Below are 24518 nucleotides of genomic sequence, written 5' to 3' on the forward strand. Positions count from 1 at the left end.
TGGTGGAGATTTACTGACATGCTTGTATTATAAATGCTTATGTTGAAGTTTTGGCATGAATTATATTTTTATTGTAGAACTTGTAAAAAGCAAACATCATTTGGTTGGTAGATAATCAAAAGTTTAACCAATCCTTAACTGCGAGTTACTGTTTTAGAGATTGAAGGGCTATTGGAAGTAGATATGAGCTTATACTGTTCATATAGTTTGTGACAGAAGTGTTAGTCACTTATTTTTTTCTTCCTTTTTTTTTTGGTGAGTCTTTTTCAGGTTTGGCATACTTGCACAATTTTTAGTTTGGTCTTAGTTAATTTGGTGGGGATGACAGACACATAAGCCTGTGGCTAAACACATACCCAGCTCTAGACAGGAGGGAGAAGTAGCGTGGTGGCTCCTTCTGTATAAATGAGGAGTTGTCTCTGGTATTAATAGGAAATCCATTTAGTAGATGTAACATGGGCAGGAATGTGCTATAGAGCAACCGTTGAGATTTTGCTCCATGTTAAAGTTCTAATGAAACAAAATATAGGTATAGCCATCCTCTCTGCTTGATCCTGAACCTTTCTTGACTCAGTTTTTTTTTTTTTTTTTGGACTCAGTTTTAACATGAAGCATGTGCTTATTCATGCTTTGTCAGCTCAACAATTATAAATCCTTTTTTTTTTTTTTCCTTTGATTGGTATCAGCCTTGGGTCCGACTTTGAATAAAGAACAGTTTAACACACCCTGTAAGCTAGGTCTGCCTTTCTCAGTGTGTGTATTTAGCTGCAATAGTTGAACGTGGGACAGGGACCTCTGAAACTTCCTCTCAACTGTTCATTGCAAATGATTTTTCTTTTTGTGCACTCTTCACAGTAGCTAAGTTGTGGAAACAATATGGATAGATAAATGGGTAAATATAATGTGGCATAAACGTATAATGGAATACTAGGCAGTTTTAACACAGAAGGGAATTTTGCAGTGTGCCACAACGTGAATGAGTCTGGAGGACTTTGTGCTGAGAGAAATTAGCCAATCATCAAAAGTGATTCCACTTAACATGAGGTACCTGAAATTGTTAAATTCATAGGCTCAAAGAGTGGAATGGGTGAAGGGGGAAATAGGGAGTTAGTAATCAATAGGCATTTAAGTTCAGTCCTGCAGATGGATAAGCTCTAGAGATCTGTTCTTTACCATTGTACCTATATTGACACTTAAAATTATTAAGAGGATAGGTCTCATGTTAAGGTGTTCTGACTATTCTTTGTTAAAAGTTCTGTTGTTGTTGTTGTTTTTTTCCCAGTAAGCTGTCTGTTTTATAGCCAGGTTCAGTGGGGACTTCTTCCTGATATACCAGAGCTCTGTGGTGTCTGTTGGAAGGCATTCCTAAAATCTCTGTCATGGGGTCTGCTACTGCGGCCTTTGTCTAGGTCATAGGCTCAGGCCTCTAAAGAGTGGGTAGGGTATAAGTGAGATTTTGTGACTTTAGCAATTTTCTTATCATAAAGTGGCAGTCAACAGAGATGTCTCCATCTCTGTTGAGAACTTGTATTAATTGGTCCTGCCTTGATAAAAGGTGCAAAAGGGCAGCCCTTTGCATCAGATTCTGAAGGTTGCCCTGCCTTATCAATCAAGCCACGAGCTCAAATCATTCAGTAAAATAGGTAGATTGTAAGTGCCATTAGGTTTTAGATGTAACATGACTTTTTTTCCCCTTCTCTGACTGGGCATTTATTTTCTTACTGATTATTTCACTAACGGGTGCTAGTGATGGGCTTAACTATTTGAATACTGCTAACCTTCCATAGTTCCCTACTAAAATGTAGAGGAAAATATAAATGGAGGTATTACGTGATTTAGTATTGCTTTTGAATTGAGGTTTTTAAGTACCTTAAAGTCAGGATCTGTACTTTTTTTTAAAAACTCATTTGTTTTTGTTAGATGTTGAATAGAATAAAAAACTAACAGTAAGTCAACCATAGTATCTAAAGAAACATGGTACAGTAAATGCGTCTGTACTTAACCACCTGAACTATGAAAAAGAATATATTAATGAAGCAAGTAAAACCACAAAGCACCTATGTGTCTTTCACCTTAGAGGTACTCCCTGTTCTGAGCTGCCTTTATCATTCATTTGCTTTTCCATGTATTTGATTCCTTAGATAACGCATTGTTTCGTTTTGATGTTTTTGAAGGTTTTATAAATCACTGCACGTATTCTTCTGCAACTTGCTTGCTTTATATTCTGTTCTTGAGATTCACCCTTGTTGTGTGTCGCTCTCGTTCTTTCATTTTCATTGCTGTATAGTATTTGTGAATTAATGTATCAGTTTGTTCATTCCTTTGTTGATGGAAATTTGGGTTGTTCTAGGTTTTTACTATTATAAACAGTACTACTCTAAACATTCTTGTACTTAGCTCCTGATGCCTATGTGCAAGAGTTTCTCTTGGGTATACAACCAGGAGAAAAGTTCTTGGGTCATGGAATATGTATGCATTCAGCTATGTTTTGACTGAGCCAGAATTTTTTCCAGTGTGATTGTGCTTATTCTCCCATTAGGAGAAACTTTATATTGTTCCATATCCTATCTAGGACTTGACATTAATAGACATTTTTGGGTTTTGCCTGTTGTGTTACTTATGAATAACAACATTTGTTGGGCTATTTTTGCATCTGCAAACCTGCTAAAATTTACTGTCCTCAAGAGGCCAAGAGGTTACTTGTATGGACCAAAAAAAAAAAAAAAAAGTTAAATGACCTGGAGGTGCTAAGTGAAAGTTATAGACAAGGAATTTTTTTTCTTTTAATTATTTTATAACTTGATTGAGTCTCCCTAGCTTTTTATTGTGATGATTTTCAAACATAGAAAAGTTTAAAGAAGAGTCTTATAACTAATTGCAGTATACCGTCACCTACATATTTTGCTCTAATTGCTTTATTTATGAGTTCTTATGTGTATTACATTTGTATATGTATTAGTTGAAAATTTTTGAGTCAAGGACAACATGACACCTTACCCGTTCATTACATGGTTATATGTAACCATTTTCAGCATGTATCTTCTAATGACAGGGATATTCTTTCTTACTTATTAATACAGTACCATGATTACCTGTAAGAATGTTGCCAAGAATTCCCTAATATCTCCTAATAGTCAATCCTATTTGAATTTATCAGTTATCTCCTGAACATCTTCAGTAGTTGTGTTCTTGGTTAATTTTGGAACCAAAGATCCTTTCAAAGCTCACAAGTAGCGTGTGATTGTTACATTTCTTAGTACAGAACAGTCCTTTCATCTTTATTTTCATGATGCTGGCTTTTTAAAGAGACTAGTCAGTTGTCTTACAGAGTGCACACGTTCTTGGTTATCTGATTATTTCCTCGTAGTGTCTCTAAGTTGTTCTTTTATCCCTTGTCTGTTCTGTCAGGATTCACTTGACAGGACTCGTGAGTGATGCTGTGTGCTTCATATTCTGTCACATCAGGAGGCACTCCTAAATGTGATCGCTTGGTTAGGAGGTGCTGCCCGCTCACTGTACGCTGTTTTTCACTTTGTAATTAACTACCTACCATAGCGCCTTTGAAGGACAGTGGATTCTGTGTCCTTTTGACCTTCCTCCAGTAGTTTCTGATTGTTCCCTAGCTCTCTGGCCCAAGACAAACAAGGTTTACCTTGCAGCTTCCCTGTCCCAGATCTGGAATCCAGCCTGTCTCCAGTGAGCCCTTGTTTCTGGTAGGAATGTCTTTAGAAATCTAGTTCTGCCTGCTCAGTACGCTCCATACTGAGCCACTGCCTGGAGTCCCTGCCTTGAGAAGAAAGGTACTGAGATCTTCAAGAAAGTGTGCTGATGGCTCTGAAGGGCACAAATAAAACTGCTAACGGGCAGTTTTTCAAAGCAGCATAGTAAAAAGGTGCAAAATGGTCTAGATAAGGTCCTAGAAGGCCTCCTGAAGGAGGGGTTAAGAAATGGATTTGGGTACACTGAAAAAAATAAATAAAAAGGTAAGTAAAAAGGTGTCTGTTAGCAAGGAGGAGAGGACATTCTCTCCAGGGGAAGGATGTTTATGGAAGTAGGAGCAAGCTGAGGCATGTGTGTTATAGCAAGTAACCACAGCCTTGCAGTGGTGAAGAGTCTGAATACAGAAATACAAGGAAATAAAATGATTGTTAGCAGGGCCAGAGACTTTGTATTCCACTGAGTATATTTTTTTTAAATGTAAATACCTCCATTTGTTTTTTTGTTATAAAAAGCAGTGCATGATCTTTGCATAATTTAAAACAGAAGTGTTTAAAGTGAAAGCTGTGTCATGATCGTATCCTAAGAGTATGTTACAGTTTGGTTTATTATCTTTTCAGACTTTTATATATTTATTACATAGAGGTTAAGAGCATGGAACCTGTCTCAAGAGAGCCTGCATTTAAAACCTGGCTTTGCCATTAATGAGCTGTGTGGGCTTTTTTTAACGTGTTAATTTTTCTGTGCTTCAGTTTTCTCATCTGTTAAATAGGAAATAATAGAATCTACCCTGTAGAGTTGTGAGGATTAACGGTGCATATAGTACTGCCTAAATCAGTGCTTGGCATATGGTCAGCATTCATGTGTTACTTGTTGTTTTTATGTTTTTGAAACAAAACCAGAATCATTGTTCTGTATAACATACAGCTTTGTAACTTAACTTACTTAAAAATGAATTTCTTTTTTCTACAGGTAAAGAACACAGAGAGACATTACCATCCTAACCATTTTTATGGGTACTTTTCAGTGGTGTTTATTATATTTGCATTGTTGTAGAACATATCTCAAGAACTTCTTTAATCTTGCAGAACTGAAATAGCTCATTAAACAGCTCTTTTGCTTGCTCCACCCAGCCCTGATAACCACTGTTCTGCTTAACTTGTGGAGAACAGCATGAGTATTTTAAAAGAAACATTTTCCAGGTGATTCGAGGACCTCTTCAGGACTGAGAACCGTATTACCCCATATCAGCTCCTACAACTTGGTAGATATCTCTTGGTGTTAGGAAAAAATGGGGTAAAAACTTCACCATTCTAGTTTCAGTAGGTACTCTGTAGCCAGTGCTTTGGTGCAGTGAAATAGGTGGAAAGCAGGGTAGTGAGACAAAGCGCTGTCAAAGGAGTGCTGAATAAATACATGTGCCCTGTTGTTAGGCATGGGGTGGGATGAGGTGTGGTGTGGACACTTTATGAAGGTAGCATTTGTAACAGACTGAAGGGATAGGTTAAAACTTGTGAGGACAAGATGTGAATGTGAGTGTCAGGAACAGATAGACGAGGTCGTGCAAGGGAAAGGACAGTGTGGTATTCTCTGGGGGAACTCTCACCCTAGTTTAGTTAGGTTGTTGGTACATTTTTCAGAGATAAGGAAGGAAAGGTTGCTCAGTTAAGAGTCAGAGGTTGATTCTTCATGGTGTGGAGAATAAGTCACAGGTTTTGAGTGGTCCTAGTCAGGTAAAGAAATGGGAGAAGAATGAGATTGTGGTATAAGGAAGGAACACTGTTCAGTCTTCAAGAGTTAATAGGAGGCACAGAATGTACTTGATGCTGTCAGGGGTCTTGAAGACTGTGCCCTTGTTACTTCATGGCCTCAGCAAGTAAGAGGATGGCGGGTGTCCTGAGAGGTATTTATTATGAATACTTTGGTTCCTTCATTTCATCAAATATTCATATATTTTGAAATACAAGTCTTTAGCTAGGTTAGCTGTTTTGTGAGACAGTTCCTCAGTTTATTTAATGAGAATAATCCTATTAGTCCTCTTATTAAAAAGGTGGGATTTGATGTAGGTCTCACAAACCAAGTACAAAACACTCTGAAATCCTCTGAGGAAAATACAGGGCTATTTATTTGAATAGCTGCTTTTCAGTGAATGTGATGAATTTCAGCATGCTCAGTAATAGTTGATGATAGCTACATTGAAATTTTAATTGGGAGAGAAATTGACATGGTTTGGCATTGATCCAGTGCACTGTAAGCTTTAGAACACCAGTAGTCTGAAAAATGTAAAACATGTTCTGCTTTTTTAGGAGTAAGTTGATAATCTTGTTAAGTTTTTTTTTCCCCGCCCCTGAAATAGAATCAAGGAGGGTTATTTCTAAACCTTGGCAGTTTTTTCATAGCTATGACTTTTTAGAGTAGATATGAAAAGAAAATAGTTTACCATGAATACTTAAGGTGGGAACCAAAACTTAACTGTTGGTCTTTGCACATCATCTTGGGCTTTTTACTTTCCACAGTATGAAGTGACAGTCAAGGAGAATCATTTTGAAATATGGTTCCTTTAAAAAACTTACATTGCTTTTAGTTTGTTCACAGTTTATTAGAGAATCAAATTAAGAGAGATCACCATGAAATAGGTTATTAATTGAATTGTAGAGGCAGTACATGCTAAAGGGTTTAGAGGATGTGTCATTTCTCACTGGGGGACAGGAGGAGTTTTACAGAAAAGGTTGTATTTAAAATCATTTGTTGTGCTCGCTTCGGCAGCACATATACTAGAATTGGAACGATACAGAGAAGATTAGCATGGCCCCTGAGCAAGGATGACATGCAAATTCGTGAAGCGTTCCATATTTTTAAACGTAAGACCAGAAACTATAAAACTCCTAGAGGAGAACATAGGCAAAACACTCTCTGACATACATCACAGCAGGATCCTCTATGACCCACCTCCCAGAATATTGGAAATAAAAGCAAAAATAAACAAATGGGACCTAATTAACCTTAAAAGCTTCTGCACATCAAAGGAAACTATTAGCAAGGTGAAAAGACAGCCTTCAGAATGGGAGAAGATAATAGCAAATGAAGCAACTGACAAACAACTAATCTCGAGAATATACAAGCAACTCCTACAGCTCAACTCCAGAAAAATAAATGACCCAATCAAAAAATGGGCCAAAGAACTAAACAGACATTTCTCCAAAGAAGACATACAGATGGCTAACAAACACATGAAAAGATGCTCAACATCACTCATTATCTGAGAAATGCAAATCAAAACCACTATGAGGTACCATTTCACACCAGTCAGAATGGCTGCGATCCAAAAGTCTACAAGCAATAAATGCTGGAGAGGGTGTGGAGAAAAGGGAACCCTCTTACACTGTTGGTGGGAATGCAAACTAGTACAGCCACTATGGAGAACAGTGTGGAGATTCCTTAAAAAACTGGAAATAGACCTGCCTTATGATCCAGCAATCCCACGGCTGGGCATACACACTGAGGAAACCAGAAGGGAAAGAGACACGTGTACCCCAATGTTCATCGCAGCACTGTTTATAATAGCCAGGACATGGAAGCAACCTAGATGTCCATCAGCAGATGAATGGATAAGAAAGCAGTGGTACATATACACAATGGAGTATTATTCAGCCATTAAAAAGAATACATTTGAATCAGTTCTAATGAGGTGAATGAAACTGGAGCCTATTATACAGAGTGAAGTAAGCCAGAAAGAAAAACACCAATACAGTATACTAACGCATATATATGGAATTTAGAAAGATGGTAACAATAACCCTGTGTACAAGACAGCAAAAGAGACACTGATGTATAGAACAGTCTTATGGACTCTGAGAGAGGGAGAGGGTGGGAAGATTTGGGAGAATGGCATTGAAACATGTAAAATATCATGTATGAAACGAGTTGCCAGTCCAGGTTCGATGCAGTATACTGGATGCTTGGGGCTGGTGCACTGGGATGACCCAGAGGGATGGAATGGGGAGGGAGGAGGGAGGGGGGTTCGGGATGGGGAACACATGTATACCTGTGGCGGATTCATTTTGATATTTGGCAAAACTAATACAGTTATATAAAGTCTAAAAAAAAAAAAAAAATCATTTGTTATCTTCTGAACTCTTGAAGGAAAGTATGATTTGAATGGAGAGGAGGAAGGCATCTGATTATTGAATTGCTTTGAAAGATAAGATATGTATGAAATTGGGCATAGGTCAGAGTGGTACCACCTCCCTGCTCCTGTCCCAGTCAGAGCCCCTCTTTTTCTGTTTAAATACTAAAGAGTTCTAGATTTCTTTTTACAAGAGTTCTGTGATCAGTAGGGGTAAAAAGAAAAACTTGGCACCTACTCTGATACACTCCAGATGGTATGCATTTGCAATTAGAATAAAAAATTCTTTGTTTATTTAAAATTCAAGAAGATTTGATGATTGAATTTTTGAATGTTGTCATGTTGTAAATAACATTACCTTCTGAGTGGAGAAACTTGGAACAGTCAGCAAATAATGGTGAATGTTTAGATGTGCCCACGGTAAGAGGTGAGTCACAAGAACGACAACATTAGGAAGGATGTGAGATTGATGTGAAAAGAAAGAATAACATGATTGTCTTTGCTGATGCCTGCCTGACAAGCCTTGTTCACCATAAGGTGACGTCCCCCAGGAAGAGGTTGAAAGAGACGAGCTGTGTATTTTGGCCACTGGGGGGATACCCAGTTGTGGAGCAAAGAGTAGGCTGTCCAGTTGGTCACACTGTGAGCAGAAAGTATAAACACATTGCCTTAATGCTGTATTAATTGGTTTAAATCTACTTTAAGTGACAAGATGCCTTAACTCAGAAAACAGTTTGTCTTTTAGAGAGAATCTTCCTGCAGCTGGAAAACGGCATTCAACTTAAAATACTGGCTGTAGAAAAGGAACCTAAATATATGTGCACTGGACATTTTAGAGATTATGCCAGTTATTATGTATTCAATATGGCTTTGATTCTTGAAAACACATGCATATGGCTTAGAAACAAATATTCTAATACCAGGTATCTCTTAACCTGGTGTTAGTTTTTCAATTGTTACTGAGAAATCGACAGAACATTGAATAAGTTTAAGGTATTGTTGCACAGTCACTAAGTCGTGTCCGATTCTTTGTGACCCCATGGACTGTAACCCGCCAGGCTCTGTCCATGGGATTCTTACTGGAGTGGGTTGCCATATCCTTCTCCAGGGGATTTTCCCCACCCAGGGATTGAACCCAGGTCCTCTGCATTGGCAGGCGGATTCTTTTTACTACTGAGCCACTAGGGGAGCCCATTAAGGTATACAACATAATAATTAGATATTGTATACTTTGTGAAACAGTTACCACAATAAGTTCAGTTATTATTCATCACCTCACAGTTTCAGTTTTTTTCCCTTGTGATGAGAACTTTTTAAACAACTTTCAAATATACAGTATTGTTAACTACACTCATCATGTTGTACGTTATATCCCTAGAATTTGGTTTCCTTTCCACCACTTTAAACTGATTATTTTGGCATTCAATTCCATATCTCTGAAAGACATGGTTGTATTTCTCTGTCTTGATTATTTGGTTTAGGCCTTGTCACTAGGTTTCCTGTGATGGAGGAAGAGAGTTTGGCAGTTACACTACTCACCTGCCATGTGGCTCTCTTCTGACTTGTAAAGTGGTTTTGAGTCATGTAGTCTACTTGCCACTTAATAGTTGTGTGACCTTGGGCAGGTAGGTTATTTAGTGTGGCTCAACTTTTCTCATCAGTAAAATGAGTACTGTATAAATAGTATCTACTTCATAGGATTGTTAGGACTTAACATATGTAAAGTAGTTGGAATAGTGACTAGCACATAGTAGGCTCTACATAAGTATTATGTATTATTGTTACGGTATAATTACTTTTCCTTCCTTGTACAACTCCATTCACTTAGCTTTCTATGTAGTAAGTCCCCCTACGTACGACCTTGGAGAGTTGCAAAATTTAAAAGATATGAACATATGTTTGCATGTCCAGTTGTGTTTAAATTCATGTGTCTGGTGTACATTGTCACACGCCTCCTCCACACGAGGCTGTGCTTTTGTTTACTTTACTGTAAAGTACTGTTGCCATGCAACATGAGGAGAGTACTAATGAAGACCTGATGGAATCGGAGGCCCAGAGAAAGGACCAAGAGAGACAAGAGGAAGAAGTAACTGAAGAACCAAAGAGATTCACAACATGGGAAATGGCAAGGGGATTTTCTTTATTTGAGGAGGCGCTGTTAGTTTTTGAGGCATAGGACCCAAGCGAAGAACCGTACATGAAGGTTGCAGAATGCTGTCCAGTGCTCCACATTGTCTGTGATGGGAAAAAAAAGAGCTACTGCCTAGACATCGCTGGATTGAAGTTTTAAGAGAGTAGATAGAACTGAAAACATCAAGGAGCCAGAACCTGTGCCATCCGTGTCAAGCATGAGTGAAATTGCAGCTTCCCTCCGTGCTGCTGCTGGCGACCCTTCCGCTCTGCCGTCTCCGGCCGCCGCTGCCTCCTCGTCAGTAACTCTTGTTGCGCGTTTCCTCAGTGCCCGCCCCTTGTGCCAGCTGTTGTACTGTACTACTGTACTTTTCAAGGCACTGTGCTATAAGATTAGAAATGATTTTTTTACATTTTTTAATGTATTATTTGTGTGAAAAGTATTATAATCCTATTACAGTACAGTACTGCATGGCTGATTGTGTTAATTTGGTGCTTGCGCTGACTATTGAACTCACAAACCTGCTCTTGGAAGGGAACTTGTTTGTATATAGGGGCCTTGCTGTAACCTGTAGACGTTTTGTAGATAATCTTTATCAAGCTGAGGAAATTCTCTTCTATTTTACTGAGAGAGTGGTGGTTGATTTTTGTTTTCAACTGTATTGTGGATTTTTGTTTCATCTTGCACTTATGTTACCTTCTGCTTTATGTATTTTGAAGCTCTGTGGATATATACAATTTAAACTGTTATATCATCTTAGTTATTTGATCTTTTAAAAAAATCATTACGTAATTTTCCTCTTTATCCTTAGTAATTTTCTTTGTTATTGTCATACTGGTCCTGAGGCTCTGTTTTTTATTTTTATTATTTTTTTAATCTTTTCTGTGTTCAAATGGGATAGTTTCTTTGGTCTTTTAAGTTCACCGAATTTTTCCTCTGTCATCTCCCTTATGCTACTGGATGCTGCTGCTGTGCCTAGTCAGTCAGTCGGGTCTGACTCTTTCTTGGTAACCCCTTGGGCTGTAGCCTGCCAGGCTCCTCTATCCATGGAATTCTTCAGGCAAGAATACTGGAGTGGGTAGCCTTTCCCTCCTCCAGGGTATCTTCCCAACCCAGGGACGGAACCCAGGTCTCCTGCATTGTAGGCAGATTCTTCATCAGCTGAGCCACCAAGGAAGCCCATGCTACTGAATATATACAGTTAATTTTTACTTTTAGCTATTGTATTTTTTGGTTTTATAATTTTCATTTGGTTTTTCTGTATATCTTTGGGAATATTTTCTTTTTTCCCATTGATACAAGAGTGTTTTTGGTTGATTGTTGGAGCGTTTTAATAATAGCTGCTTTAAATTCTGTCAGTTAATGCCAACATTGGTGTCAGCTTAGCACTGGTGTCTGTTGACTCACTTCCCTTATAAATTGAGATTGTCTTGGTTCTTTATATGCTGGATAATTTTAGATTGTATCCTGTGGAAAGTTTTGCATATTATGAAATCTCGAGTCTTATTTAAATCTTGTGGAGAATGTTGATATTTTGAGTTTTAGCTGGCCACTAACTCATCTGGTTAGGTTCAGCCTGCAAGTCCTGACCTGCCTTCTTTGGTTCCAGGGTCAGTGCAGTTTTCAAAGCCTTTGCAGCGCCATTCACATCTGTCCCTGAGACCTGAACGATGGTCTCTGCTAGTTCTGTTCTCACACACATCAGTAGTTTGTATTATGAACAACGTGATGGGGTCACTTTAGGGAGCTCCTTCCTTGGGAATTCTCGTTTTTGGTCCTCTGGCCAGAAAGCTGGGGTTGTAGGTACCTACCTTTGCTGTATGTCACGACTGTGGCCTTTGTCTGGGCCAAATGACAGGAGGACACAGACAGAAGAAAGTAAAGGGGTTTGGCCCCATCCTGTCTGGACTGCAGCTTTACTGATGAAAGAGATACCTCCTGCTCAGCACTTTGGCTCCTACATGCTCATGTTATGGGTTCACTTGGGGTTTGGGGTGTGAGAGGACAGGGACGAGAAGAGAAGGTGGGCTGTACTCTGAGCACTAGGGGATGCCTTTTCTGTTCCTTGAGCCAGAATTGGAAGGCTTCTGGGCCACTCTGTGTGTGCCCTGGTGCTCACCTCCATGTTGCTCCTGGTGATTTTGGTGGGGGAGGATGGTAAACTCATCGCCAGCTCAGTGGTTCCTCAGATAGCCGTGCCATACGTTCTGTTTGGGCTCTGGAGCTCCACGAAGTCCATGAGTCTGACTTTTGTCTCCTTTGCAGTGTGGCTCCTGATGTCTCTGCTCAGTGCTATTCTGTGGCCATGCCGCCTAGCTGGTGGGATCTAAGACTGGCCAGGAATGGAACCTGACCCACGGCGGTGAAAGCGCTGAGTCCTAACCACTGGACCACCAGGGAGTTCCCAAGCTCAGTGTTTTTTAAATTAAAAAAACAAAACCAAACCAAACCAAACCTGCCTTCCTATTTGCTTTTGCGTCTGCATAGCGTAAACTCTGCCGAAGGTTAGTCACAGGTTGTGCTCACACCCCTTGAACTGGCAGGCTGTTTGTTGTTCTTGGTGTTCTTTGCTGCTTTGGCCGGAAAGTCTGTTCAAACTTGAGGTTGTTCCCACTCTTGGATCCCCTTCCGTGATGTGCAGGTTCCCTGAACAGTGATGCTGGGCTGTACCTAGTCGCTCAGTTGTTTCTGACTCTGCGACCCCATGGACTGTAGCCCGCCAGGCTCCTCCTGGGATTCTCCAGGCAAGAAGACTGGAGTGGGTTGCCATGCCCTCCTCCAGGGAATCTTCCCAATCCAGGGTCAAACCCAGGTCTCCCGCACTGTGGGCGGTTTCTTTACCGACTGAGCCATGAGGGAAGCCGGAACGGTGATGCTCATTAGCTACAAAGCCCACGGTCATCACTAGCTGCCTAATGGCCGTAAGTTTTCATCAGCTAAGAATTCAGGGCAGGGTTGATGCACACATTGAAGGTATATAGGTGTACCATCTTTTCAAATTTCAAATTTAAATTGCTTTTAAAAATAATAAAATGGATAATAATTAGAATTGAGCACTTGTTATTGACCACACATTTTTACAGTTTTCCCTACGTTACAGTTGAGGAAAGTGGGACTTAGAGATATTAAGATTTTTTTCCTCTATGTTGTACAGCTTATAAGTGATCAGGCCAAGGTACAGGTCTGACCTCAAAGTCCATGATTTTTGCCATTGCCTGAAACTTAGTTTAGAAAATCATGTGAGTTTTAAGTTGTTCCTACTTATAAGCCCTTTATGAAGTATGTATTATCCTTAGTAATAAGTAGGCGGTGGATTTTTTGTAACATTTTAAATGCTTCTTTTACCTCTCCTCTCTGTTGTTCTTTCCCCCTCCCTTTCTTGATTTAAATTGGTATGTAAACTTCTGTGTTCTCTAAATTGAATCAGTTGGGATAGAGATGTTATTTTATTTAAGGAAATATGCGTCAGCTTCTGTGAGGGTAAAAAAAGATGCTGGGTGAGGCAAAAGTAATTTGTTCACATAACCTATTTAGAAAAGCTTTATAAATAGGTTGTATCAGGTTGCCAATTATATAAAGGAAGATCTTATTTTGTAATTTTGATATGCATAAATTTAGTTACCACAGATTAGTTAAAACCAGTCTCCCAACCACACGGGTAAAGACGTGAAGTACATGAGACTTTACCGCTAGCTATTCATTCCTCAGATGACCTTGGAAATCACAGCCCTGCATCTTGATTAGTGAGTGACCGGCCCCTGTACTTTTTTCAAAGCCTGTCAGTGATTGGTCCCTGGGCATCTGTCACTTGGTTCTCTTGTAGACAGCAGAGCCTGTAGTTGCCTAGCTTTCTTGTTCTCCAGTGATAAACTTATATGACACTTTACAAAAATGAATCATTTGAAAGAAGGAATTGGCTAAGAAGAAAATGCAACAAAGAAACGCTAGGTGTTACTGCTGGACGTGAAACCTAAGTGGAATATAAATGGAATTGTAGAAGAAATAGCTGGTTATGGGGATGTTGACTCTGAATGAATGCCCACCATTCTAGAGACTCTAGACATGCAGTCAGAGGAACTCAGAAACAGGCTGGTTGTTATAAATGAGGAAAATGGTTGTGATGAAAGGAATCAATAATGTCTTCAGGGAAGGAACATCAATAAGAACTTTACATTAAAGGAACTCTCAGAGGTATTGAAAGTGCAAAGAATACAATTTGGAAGCTGTTGCAAACCTAGAAAGTATACCAAGCATGAAAAAGATGCTCACTCCATCTGCTGAGTTATTCAGTGAGAAGGCACACAGGTTTAGATTAGTCCTAATCAGTTTTTTTTCAACATCTTATTTATTTTTAATTGAAAGATAATGTTTTACAGTATTGTGTTGGTTTCTGCCATACGTCTGATAAGTTTTTGAATAAAAAGTAAAATACTCTAATTTTCAACATATCTAATGTTTTAAATTATAGTATACTAAACAAATTTTTCAGTTTCCTATATATTATAACCTAGAGTAAGAGAGTTTTTAATGTTTTGGCAAAAAGTTTTAAAGATCATGAAACGATTTTCTGGTTGATTTTGAAGGTTGCTTTTTACAGTTACAGATTGTACAATGTTTTTAATGGTTCTACACTACTACGCATAGCAAGGATTGCCTGTATTAAAAGCCAGTGTTTTGGAATTCTTCAGAACCATTCTGTGTACTAACAGGAGTTTTAATTTTGGTTTTGTTGATGGAGATCAGGGATGCATAACCAAGTTATCAGGTTGTTCCTTTGTTTAAAACCCTTTAATGGCTTCCGTTATCATTAGAATAGAGCAGACTCTTCAGTGTGATCTGACCCCTGCCTCTGTCTTTAGTTCTTGTGTTCTACCTCTTCTGTGTATTTTACTTTTTAGCCCTTAGGACTTAAGAAAGTGAAAGTGTTAGTCGCTCAGTTGTGTCTGACTCTCTGTGACCCCATGGACTGTAGCCCACCAGGCTCCTCTGTCCACGGAAATGTCCAGACAAGAATACTGGAGTGGGTTGCCATTTCCTCCTCCAGGAGATCTTCCGGACCCAGGGATCGAACCTGGGTTTCCTGTGTTACAGACAGATTCTTTACCATCTGCGCCATCAAGGAAGCCCGTAGGCTTCCTTAGGATTAAACTATGTATTTAATCGTGTAATTAGCCATGTAATATTTGTCTCCAGTGGATCTATATTGTTTACTACTGAATGCCCAGCACCTGTGTACATATAAACATATGCATACACATCCATTCATTCATCCATTTCCTTCTCCAGTATCAGTATACAGTGCATGTTATACCCGCAGGGCACTCTGTACATTATATGTGCATAGATATATTTTTTCCTGTGGAGAAAAATGGTTACTTTCCCAAGATTCTCAAAGGATTCAGTGGTCTGAAAAAGTGAAGTATTGCACTATAGGAATTGATACAGTGAAATGAATACTCAGCCTAGATGGTATCATTAAACATTAAAGATGTTCAGTTTCCAGTCTCAAACTGTATTTGAATATTTGGACATATAAGATATTATATATAGCCCTGAACAAGCATTTAAAACTACTGCATTGTCTGTAGAACATAATACTCATTTTAAAAATGGTTATCTGTGTTGGGATATACTAACATAGTAGTGATAGATGATGAACTGGGAATCAAACTACTATAAATCATGGAGGAATCTGCAAATTTTTCCTTATTTTTTTTCCTCCTAGTGTGTGATTCGGAGAAGGCAATGGCACCCCACTCCAGTATTCTTGTTTGGAAAATCCCATGGACAGAGGAGCCTGGTAGGCTGTAGTCCATGGGGTCGCTAAGAGTCGGATACAACTGAGCAACTTCACTTTCACTTTTCACTTTCATGCATTGGAGAAGGAAATGGCAACCCACTCCAGTGTTCTTGCCTGGAGAATCCCAGGGACGGGAGAGCCTGATGGGCTGCTGTCTATGGGGCTGGGTCTCACAGAGTCGGACACGACTGAAGTGACTTCAGCAGCAGCGGCAGTGTGTGATTGTTCCATTGGTTCAGGGTTCTTTTCAAATACTTCAAAATCATTTGATAACATAAAATTGAAATATAACTATGACTAAAATGTTTCCAGTTAAGGAAGGTGACACTGATTTTCATGTTTGTTCTTTTTAGGAATGTTTTAAAGGAAGTTGGGCAACTCACAAGTTACTGCATAAGAAAGCAAGTAAGTAAAGTTAACCATCTCTATACTGTTTTTCATAGAAGTGACTTCTTGCAGTAGACAAGAATTCTTACAGCTCTGTAAGTGTGTATTTGAATGTTCTGACAGTATATAATCCCAGAAGCTAGAATTAGGGCAATTTTGTGCTTTGTGGTGTTCAATCCTGTACGTAAAATGTGACTGAGTAATGCCTTTGTTAATGTTGTATTGCGTATGTACCATGAAAACACGAGATGGTTGCTATGATAGTTGGATTGGCTTGACAGTACCAGAGAATGTCCTGATCTTGGCGTCTGGCGCCCACTCTCTCCTGTACTTCAGGCATTTGCGTGTTGCAGGCAGGGGCACAGGAGCTCCATTTTAATCAGATTGCTTTTGTTTTTGTGTAGTGTCAATTTCAGTTGCTTTGTCTAACTCAGAATTGTATCACTTTGTTTTTTTGGTATTTTAATGTTATTACCTGTAGCCTGATGTTTAATTTTCTTTTTTGAAGTTCCTTTGTGAAACACCACAAAGTGAAACTGTTGGCTACTTTTTTAGCTATTGCTGTCAGCCACACTGATCTATCACTGATTAAAGTCATCTTTCCTGCTTTGGCGACTCATCCTATAAATTTAAGCCTTTAGGGTGGCTAGCTCAAGACAACTCATCACAATTACTTGAAAATTGACAAGGGCTTTTTGTTCTTATAGCATTGCCATCCTCATGGATGAAGGACTGGCAGATGGTACATGGTTCTTGGTATAAGGTTTCTTTTTCAACTTAACTGATTTTGGTATTTTTAGTTCATCTACTTTATATTTGTAAGGAATTTGCTGATTTAGTAAAGTTTGGTAGATTGTTTTATATTTATATACCTTCAAAATCTCATTGAGATCAATTTAACCACCATTTGAAGGAAAAGGAAATAAAAATTTAAAAGACATTCTGTGGTTATAGAAAGTGAAGTCTGCATTTAGTGGAAGTGCTAAGGCTATTGTGGGAGGAAATATGGTTAGAGATGAGGAAAAGTGATTGTGAGTAAATGAGTTTAAAAAAACATAAATGACAGGATTTGTCACCTCAAAGGGTAGAGATAGGTTTAAATATGCCACTTTATTTTATTTACTCATACTTTAAATTCTGTGCATCAGATGTGTTAGGTAATTTTAGAGCTCTTTGAGCCAATTATTAACATTTATTACCCAGAAACTTCTGGAGGAAGGCATGGCAACCCACTCCAGTATTCTTGCCTTAAGAATCCCATGGACAGAGAAGCCTGGCAGGCTACAGTCCATGGGGTCACAAAGAGTCGGACATGAGTGAGCAACTTAGCGTGCACGCAGGCACCCAGGAACGTAAAGCATAGGGAACTGAAGGATTGAGGTGAAAGAGTATGCTACTAAAAGAACTTGAAATGAGTCTCTTCTCCAAGTGTTTGCCAGCTCAATGAAGTGTGCTTGTTTCTTCAGTATTGGGTTTCTGAAGATAGAACTATTTTATTATGACTTATACTACAAGACAGTTAAACAGCTGGTGTTCCCTAAGTAATTTTTACTGTATTGGACTGAAACTACTTGTGTTTTATGTACATCTCTGGAGTTTAGTATGATGCCATGTTTCAGATTGTGCCCTCTTGGATCTGATGGGATTAGGTTCACTGGGTGAGCCTAATATTCTTGGTCCCTTTGGGTGGTGGTGGGTAGAGTCAGCCCTCAGGTGGCCAGTCGTATATTTTTCACACCCTAATAACCATAGTGGGTGACAGTCTTAGAGGAGGGGATGGTGTGGGGAAACATGATCTCCAGAGCTAAGGAGAGTATTGAGAAAGGGAATAGGGGAAAAAAGAAATAAGAGCTAGGGTTGGGCTGGGAAGCAACCAGAGCGGCTTAAAAGATAGCTCCTTAGTCCAAGAAATTATAGTGAGATAACATAGCAAATAGTTCCTGTGTACTGATCTCTAATTAAAGGTGACTGATTCGTATTTATGTTCATGTGGCATATTGGTCTGTAATTTGCTTTAATATCTTTGACTGGATCTGGCATTAGAGTAATCCTGGACTCATAAAATGGGAAATGTCTCCTCCCCTTCTTTTTTCTGGAAAAGGTTGGGTAGTATTGGTATTATTTCTTTGGAAAATGTTTGCTAGAGTTTGCTAATGAAATAGTTAGGACTTGGAGGAGTTTTCTTGGTTGCAGAAGTTAATGAGGCCTTAGGAAAGTTCCAAGTGTGAGTTAAAGAGCAACATTTATTTTTCATGTGTCCTAGGGAAGAAGACCGCTTGGCTGTAACATCTTGGAAAGCCTGTAATGCTGATGCTTGAGTGCATTTTTCCTACGCATACCTACTGCCAGAGTTTACGTAGTATTAGCATTTGCCTTTGGTCTGATCTGTGTAAGTTGTAGCACTTCACAGCTCAATACTGTATTAGTATCACTTACCACTAACACACTTTCTTTGTCGCCGATTTTCCTAAAGTAAAAAGGTGGACGTGTTTGACAAGTGTCTTTTGAATAGCAAAAAATGTGGTATAAAAACTCACTTAAAAAAAGAGCATCTCTATGGGAATTCTCTGGTGGTCCAGCTGGACACAGTGCTTTTGCTGCGTGGCTGGGGTTCAGTCCCTGGCTGGGGAACTAAGATCCCCACAAGCCATGTGGCACAGCCAGAACAAACCAACCACCTCTAAATAATACTTTTTCTTCTACTCTTCTGCCCTTCCAAGCTAGTGTGCTTGAGTTTTGGATTGTACAGGGAAGAGGTTAGGTAATATTTCAGAACTGGTTGCAGCAAGCTTTGTGAGCACGGATTACTCTAAGCCTCACCTCCAAACTACCGAAATCATGGGTTTGTTGTGAGGGTTAAATGGGCAGTAATTAGTAAGTGCTCAGCAGCCATTTATCGGGAGAACTGAGTCAGGATTGTGGTCAGAAAATTCTGTCCCAGGCAGAGCTTAGATACGGGCAGTTTTTTGTGAAAGCTGACTGGAGGAGGCCACGTGTTTTAGAGAAAGAAGAATGTGATGTGTAGTACTTGAGATCTGACCTTGTACGAATCGGGTTCTCTCCGACACCACCTGCAGCTTACCTGGCCCTGTTGCATGGTGATGTTTGAGAGACAGCTTACAGGTGTTTTTTTCTGCTGGCCGATGCTTTCACAGTCTTTGTGAGAAGAGCAGTTAGTGTGCAGTTTTGTTACCAACCCCCAGTCCATTTCCTGTTTATTGGATTTCTGTTACGTGTCTATGACTTAGGGGCTTAGATCAAATTTATCCTTCAATAGTTTAATTTATTTTGGAAGAATGACTTTCCCTAAGTAAATTATACCTAGAGATTAGAAAAGAACTTGCCATATGTCATTCTTGTCTAGCTAGCTTTTGGGTTATAATGCTTGTTTGAGGTCTGCTTTGAATTCTCTTGAAAATTGATTGTGGACAGTTCAGAATCCAGATCAGTAGGAAGCTTTGAAAGGTTTTACATCCTTCCTTTTCCCTGCACTCTCCCTTGGAATATGTTAAAGCAAAAAGCCTGCATCTTGATTGCTATTCTGTGCTGTATTTCTGGTGAAAATTATTCTTGAGTTTCATAATTCAGACAGAAGCACTTGGTGCTATCACAGCCAAAGCAGGTTATCAGGCCTGCATTTAAAACTATTTTCTATAATGTTTGGGGGCTTCCCTGGTGGCTCCGACGGTACAGTGTCTGTCTGCAGTGCAGGAGACCCGGGTTCGATCCCTGGGTCAGGAAGATCCTCTGGAGAAAGAAATGGCAACCCACTGCAGTACTCTTGTCTGGAAAATTCCATGGATGGAGGAGCCTAGTGGGCTACAGTCCATGGGGTCGCAAAGAGTTGGACACAACTGAACGACTTCACTTTCACGTCACTATAATGTTTAACCCTAGTGGCAATGAATAGAGTCCATTTTTGTCCTGGAATGAAAAACAGCTTTCCTATTGACATTAGCATTCACAGAGGCTTTCTTGAGCTTCATAGGGGAGAAAAATACCTAAAATTCAGTAGTGTAGTAGAGCTTTTCTTTCTCTTTTCTCTTCTTATTCTTTTCTATTCTTTTACTTCATGTGTACTATTATAATTATGTTTTCTTCCAAAATAATGTGAATGGATTGGTTGTATTTTTGCATTCTTGTCAATTACACGTCAAGGGTCTTTCACGCCTAAGTTGACCACGTGCTTTGTGGAGAGAATACTCTACTAGTAAGCAGCATTTCCACATTTCTCTGCCCATGTGAACCAAAATTCCCCCGTTCCCCCATCTGTAAAAAGAGAAGATGAGACTAGATTATCTTTCTCTGTTGTTGTTGATAACTTTAGTCACCATGCTGTACATTATATCCCCAGGACTTATTTATCACATGACTGGATTTTTGTACCTTTTGACCAGCGTCACTCATTTCACCATTCCTCTTTGGCTTAAAATATCTATTCTCCCATTTTGTATTTTAGATAGATCACTTAAAGGGGAGTTTTTTCCCTAAAATTATTTGAAGCCTGACTTTTAAAACCTGTGAGAGCATAACAGTAATCAGGAAAAGATTGGTATGCATTGAGAAGTATATAGGCTGTTACTTGGTGTGGGAGGGATTTGAATTCCTGCTGTTTAAAGTCTCAGGTTAGTAGTTCTATTTTAGTTTGTAGATAGAGCAGTGTGCTCAGATACCATTGAGGGTATGTTCTGTGTGAAAAAGATTTTAGGTGCATTTCAGTTAATGCAGCATTATATATTATTAACTAACCTGGGTATATTAACTAACCTGGGGTCTTTGGTTCTTATGTTTCTAATGAATTTTCAGTAACTTTTGATTGATTATTCCCTCCCCTCATCTTTGCCTTTTCCTACTCCCTTCTATTACTCCCTTACATATTACTACTTTTCTAAAATTTTTTTACTGTGATATAGTTCTACTTTAATTTAATATAGTTCTTCCTTCTGTTACCTCCTTCCTGAAAAACAGACGATACTCATAAAATTTTCAAAGCAACTAAAAATGTTTACTTGACAGTCTGTCATCAGCTAAGTGAGAAGTTGGTTTGTTTTTTTTTTAAACTTTAAATTTGCTTGGGGATTATTTAGAATCTGTTCTTTTAGTAAAAGCATGGAACCCATTTATAATGTCTGCCCTCAGCTGGGAAGTTTTGACTAGGCTCACATTTTATATTTCAAAAAACAGCCTTCCTGTAAATTAACATTGTAGAGAGAATGCATTTAGCATTTATTTGAGAAAAGGAGTTTGACCACGTGCTGTTCCTATTCAGCATTGTGTAAAAACTGATAATATGTTTAGTTCGGGCTTTTTCTCCCAAGACACTTAGATCTTTCAGGAGGCAGAGGGCTGTGGATAGAGCAAGAACATAGTATTTTGGGGATTCAGGTTAAGGTGGAAGTTTGCTTGATTTTGTGCCTGGGCTCTTTGGCTTGGCTTTCAAGTATGTGATTGTTAAAAGTATGCTGCTGCTTAGTAGCTTGAGTGCTGAGGCATTTCTTTCTCTAATTCATCCGTCCATCTCTCAGAAGATGAAAAGGCCAAGCGAGAAGTGTCTTCCTGGACTGTAGAAGGTGATATCAACACTGATCCATGGGCAGGTTATCGATATACTGGAAAACTCAGACCCCATTATCCACTGGTGAGTAGATAAGGTAATAAAAATTTAATATTTTTTTAAACCAGTCTTCATAATTTTCAGTTTCCTAAAAATGGTTCTTATAATTTGTATTCCGATTATGAATCATGTGCTTAGGATTAAGGTTACATTCTAGCTTTTTAGCTTTCATGGTATGTTGTTTACAAGTTAGAGGGATAATTGCCAGTCATGGATGAAGCAGAAGAAATTTTATATTAAGGATCAAGACTTCCTTAATTAAAAAAAAAAATGAGGTAGAACAGATATTTTTAGGTCAGGATAATGGGAGTATATATTACTACTTTTCTAAAATTTTTTTTACTGTGATATAGTTCTACTTTAATTTAGATAAGACTTTTCTGCCCCTCTTGTTCCTTCCTGTGTTTTTGGCGGATTGACTTCAGAGTCTTAACCTCGGAATTGCTTTAAGTTGAAATTTGTCATTCTGAAATATTTAAATTCTTTTTACTGTTGTCTTTTTATTAAAGAAGTACATCTTTCATTTTTAAAATTTGGAAAAATATAAGAAAGTCTCTTTAATTGTAGTTTCCAGAGATAATGACCAGGAACATAACGGTGTACATTTATCTCGAGACAACATTTTGTTATTGCTTTGGTTCACCGATTTGTTTGGAACAACACAGGTGCCTCCCTTGTCTGTGTGTAATCATAGATCTTTAGTGTGCTCTGGCACTCTGTCACTTACATATTCTGGGAAGGGGCATGACAGTAGCACCAGGAAAGTAAAGCTCAGTCCTCACGAAATAGGCGTGTTGTGATATTTAAGATGTCCTGTAAAACTTTTTTTTTTTTTTTCATTTAAATGAGATGAATGAACTTTTTTATTTGGCATTTATCCCCCCACTTTTATTTGCATTGTTAGTAGATTTTAATAATGAAAGTTACTTTCACATTTGAATCGGATCCAGCTAACCTCTTTGTTGTTTTCAGATGCCAACAAGGCCAGTGCCAAGTTATATTCAAAGACCAGATTATGCTGATCACCCTTTAGGTAAATTCTGCTCTGCTGTTTCTTCATATTTTCAGTTTATGAGCTTGATGACTACTGCAAAGGAAAAGAGTATTTCTTTAGTAGAAAATTTTCATTGCTGCATTTCTAATATTTTTTTTCCAAGATAAACTAGAATATTTGAATTAAAAATTCTTTCCTCACACTAAAAATCTAATCAGTTCTGAAGACATTGTTTATATAGCTGTTAAAGGCTACATCCAACATAATACTGTATTTTGTGTTTTATATAAAATTCTAGCTTTTAAAAAAAAGTTATTTTAACATGTTCTTCTGCATTAATTAAATAATATATGTTTACATAAAAGCAGATGGTGGAGGTCCTGAGTGCATGCCTAACTAAAGATTCTGTACTGTAGCAGTAATAGAAATAGTAGTAATGGGATGATAATAATAGTAATAGTGATGCTGATGATTCTATAATTGATACTTATTTTTTCATAACTGTGTGTCAAGCATTGTGTCAACTTCTTTACATGTATTACTCCATTTTATACTTTTTAACACTCCTGTGGTGGGTTCTATTGTCTTCTCCATTTTATATTAATTATAGTGAGACACAGAGAAGATAGGTAATTTGCAGCATGGTGGTGGTTTAGTCGAGAAGTCGTGTCCATCTCTTGCAGCCCCATGGACTGGAGCCTACCAGGCTCCTCTGTCCATGAAACTTCCCCAGGTGAGAATACTGGAATGGGTTGCCATTTCCTACTCCAGGGGATCTTCCCTCCCCAAGGATTAAACATCAGTCTCCTGCATTGTAGGCAGATTCTTAACACTGAGCCACCAGGGATGCCCAATTTGCAGCATCAGTTCAGTTCAGTTCAGTCGCTCAGTTGTGTCCGACTCTTTGAAACCCCATGAATCGCAGCACACCAGGCCTCCCTGTCCATCACCAACTCCCAGAGTTTACCCAGACTCATGTCCATCGAGTCAGTGATGCCATCCAGCCATCTCATCCTCTGTCGTCCCCTTCTCCCCCTGCCCCCAATCCCTCCCAGCATCAGAGTCTTTTCCAATGACTCAACTCTTCTCATGAGGTGGCCAAAGTACTGGAGTTTCAGCTTTGGCATCATTCCTTCCAGAGAAATTCCAGGGCTGATCTCCTTCAGAATGGACTGGTTGGATCTCCTTGCAGAGTCCAAGGGACTCTCAAGAGTCTTCTCCAACACCACAGTTCAAAAGCATCGATTCTTCGGCGCTCAGCCTTCTTCACAGTCCAACTCTCACATCCATACATGACCACTGGAAAAACCATAGCCTTGACTAGCCGGACCTTTGTTGGCAAAGTAATGTCTCTGCTTTTGAATATGCTATCTAGGTTGGTTATAACTTTCCTTCCAAGGAGTAAGCGTCTTTTAATTTCATGGCTGCAGTCACCATCTGCAGTGATTTTGGAGGCCAAAAAAATAAAGTCTGACACTGTTTCCACTGTTTGCCCATCTGTTTCCCATGAAGTGATGGGACCGGATGCCATGATCTTCGTTTTCTGAATGTTGAGCTTTAAGCCAACTTTTTCACTCTTCACTTTCACTTTCTTCAAGAGGCTTTTTAGTTCCTCTTCACTTTCTGCCATAAGGGTGGTGTCATCTGCATATCTGAGGATATTGGTATTTCTCCCGGCAATCTTGATTCCAGCTTGTGCTTCCAGTCCAGTGTTTCTCATGATGTACTCTGCATATAAGTTAAATAAGC

General features: G+C 39.0%; 1 protein-coding gene and 1 non-coding gene across 2 annotated transcripts in view; both read left to right on the forward strand.

Moving 5' to 3' along the window:
- METAP1 (methionyl aminopeptidase 1) overlaps nucleotides 1-24518 on the forward strand; it is a 52341-nt gene that overhangs the window by 5281 nt on the left and 22542 nt on the right. The window contains exons 2-4 of the mRNA XM_055587767.1: nucleotides 16128-16179; nucleotides 21687-21799; nucleotides 22748-22808. Coding sequence (XP_055443742.1) covers nucleotides 16128-16179; nucleotides 21687-21799; nucleotides 22748-22808 — 226 coding nt within the window. The remainder of the gene's footprint in view (nucleotides 1-16127; nucleotides 16180-21686; nucleotides 21800-22747; nucleotides 22809-24518) is intronic.
- On the forward strand, nucleotides 6468-6574 carry LOC129658238 (U6 spliceosomal RNA). The gene has a single exon (XR_008717332.1). It is a non-coding gene; the product is annotated as a U6 spliceosomal RNA (small nuclear RNA).

Source organism: Bubalus kerabau, chromosome 7, assembly GCF_029407905.1.
Source record: "Bubalus kerabau isolate K-KA32 ecotype Philippines breed swamp buffalo chromosome 7, PCC_UOA_SB_1v2, whole genome shotgun sequence".
Classification (NCBI taxonomy): Eukaryota; Metazoa; Chordata; class Mammalia; order Artiodactyla; family Bovidae; genus Bubalus; species Bubalus kerabau.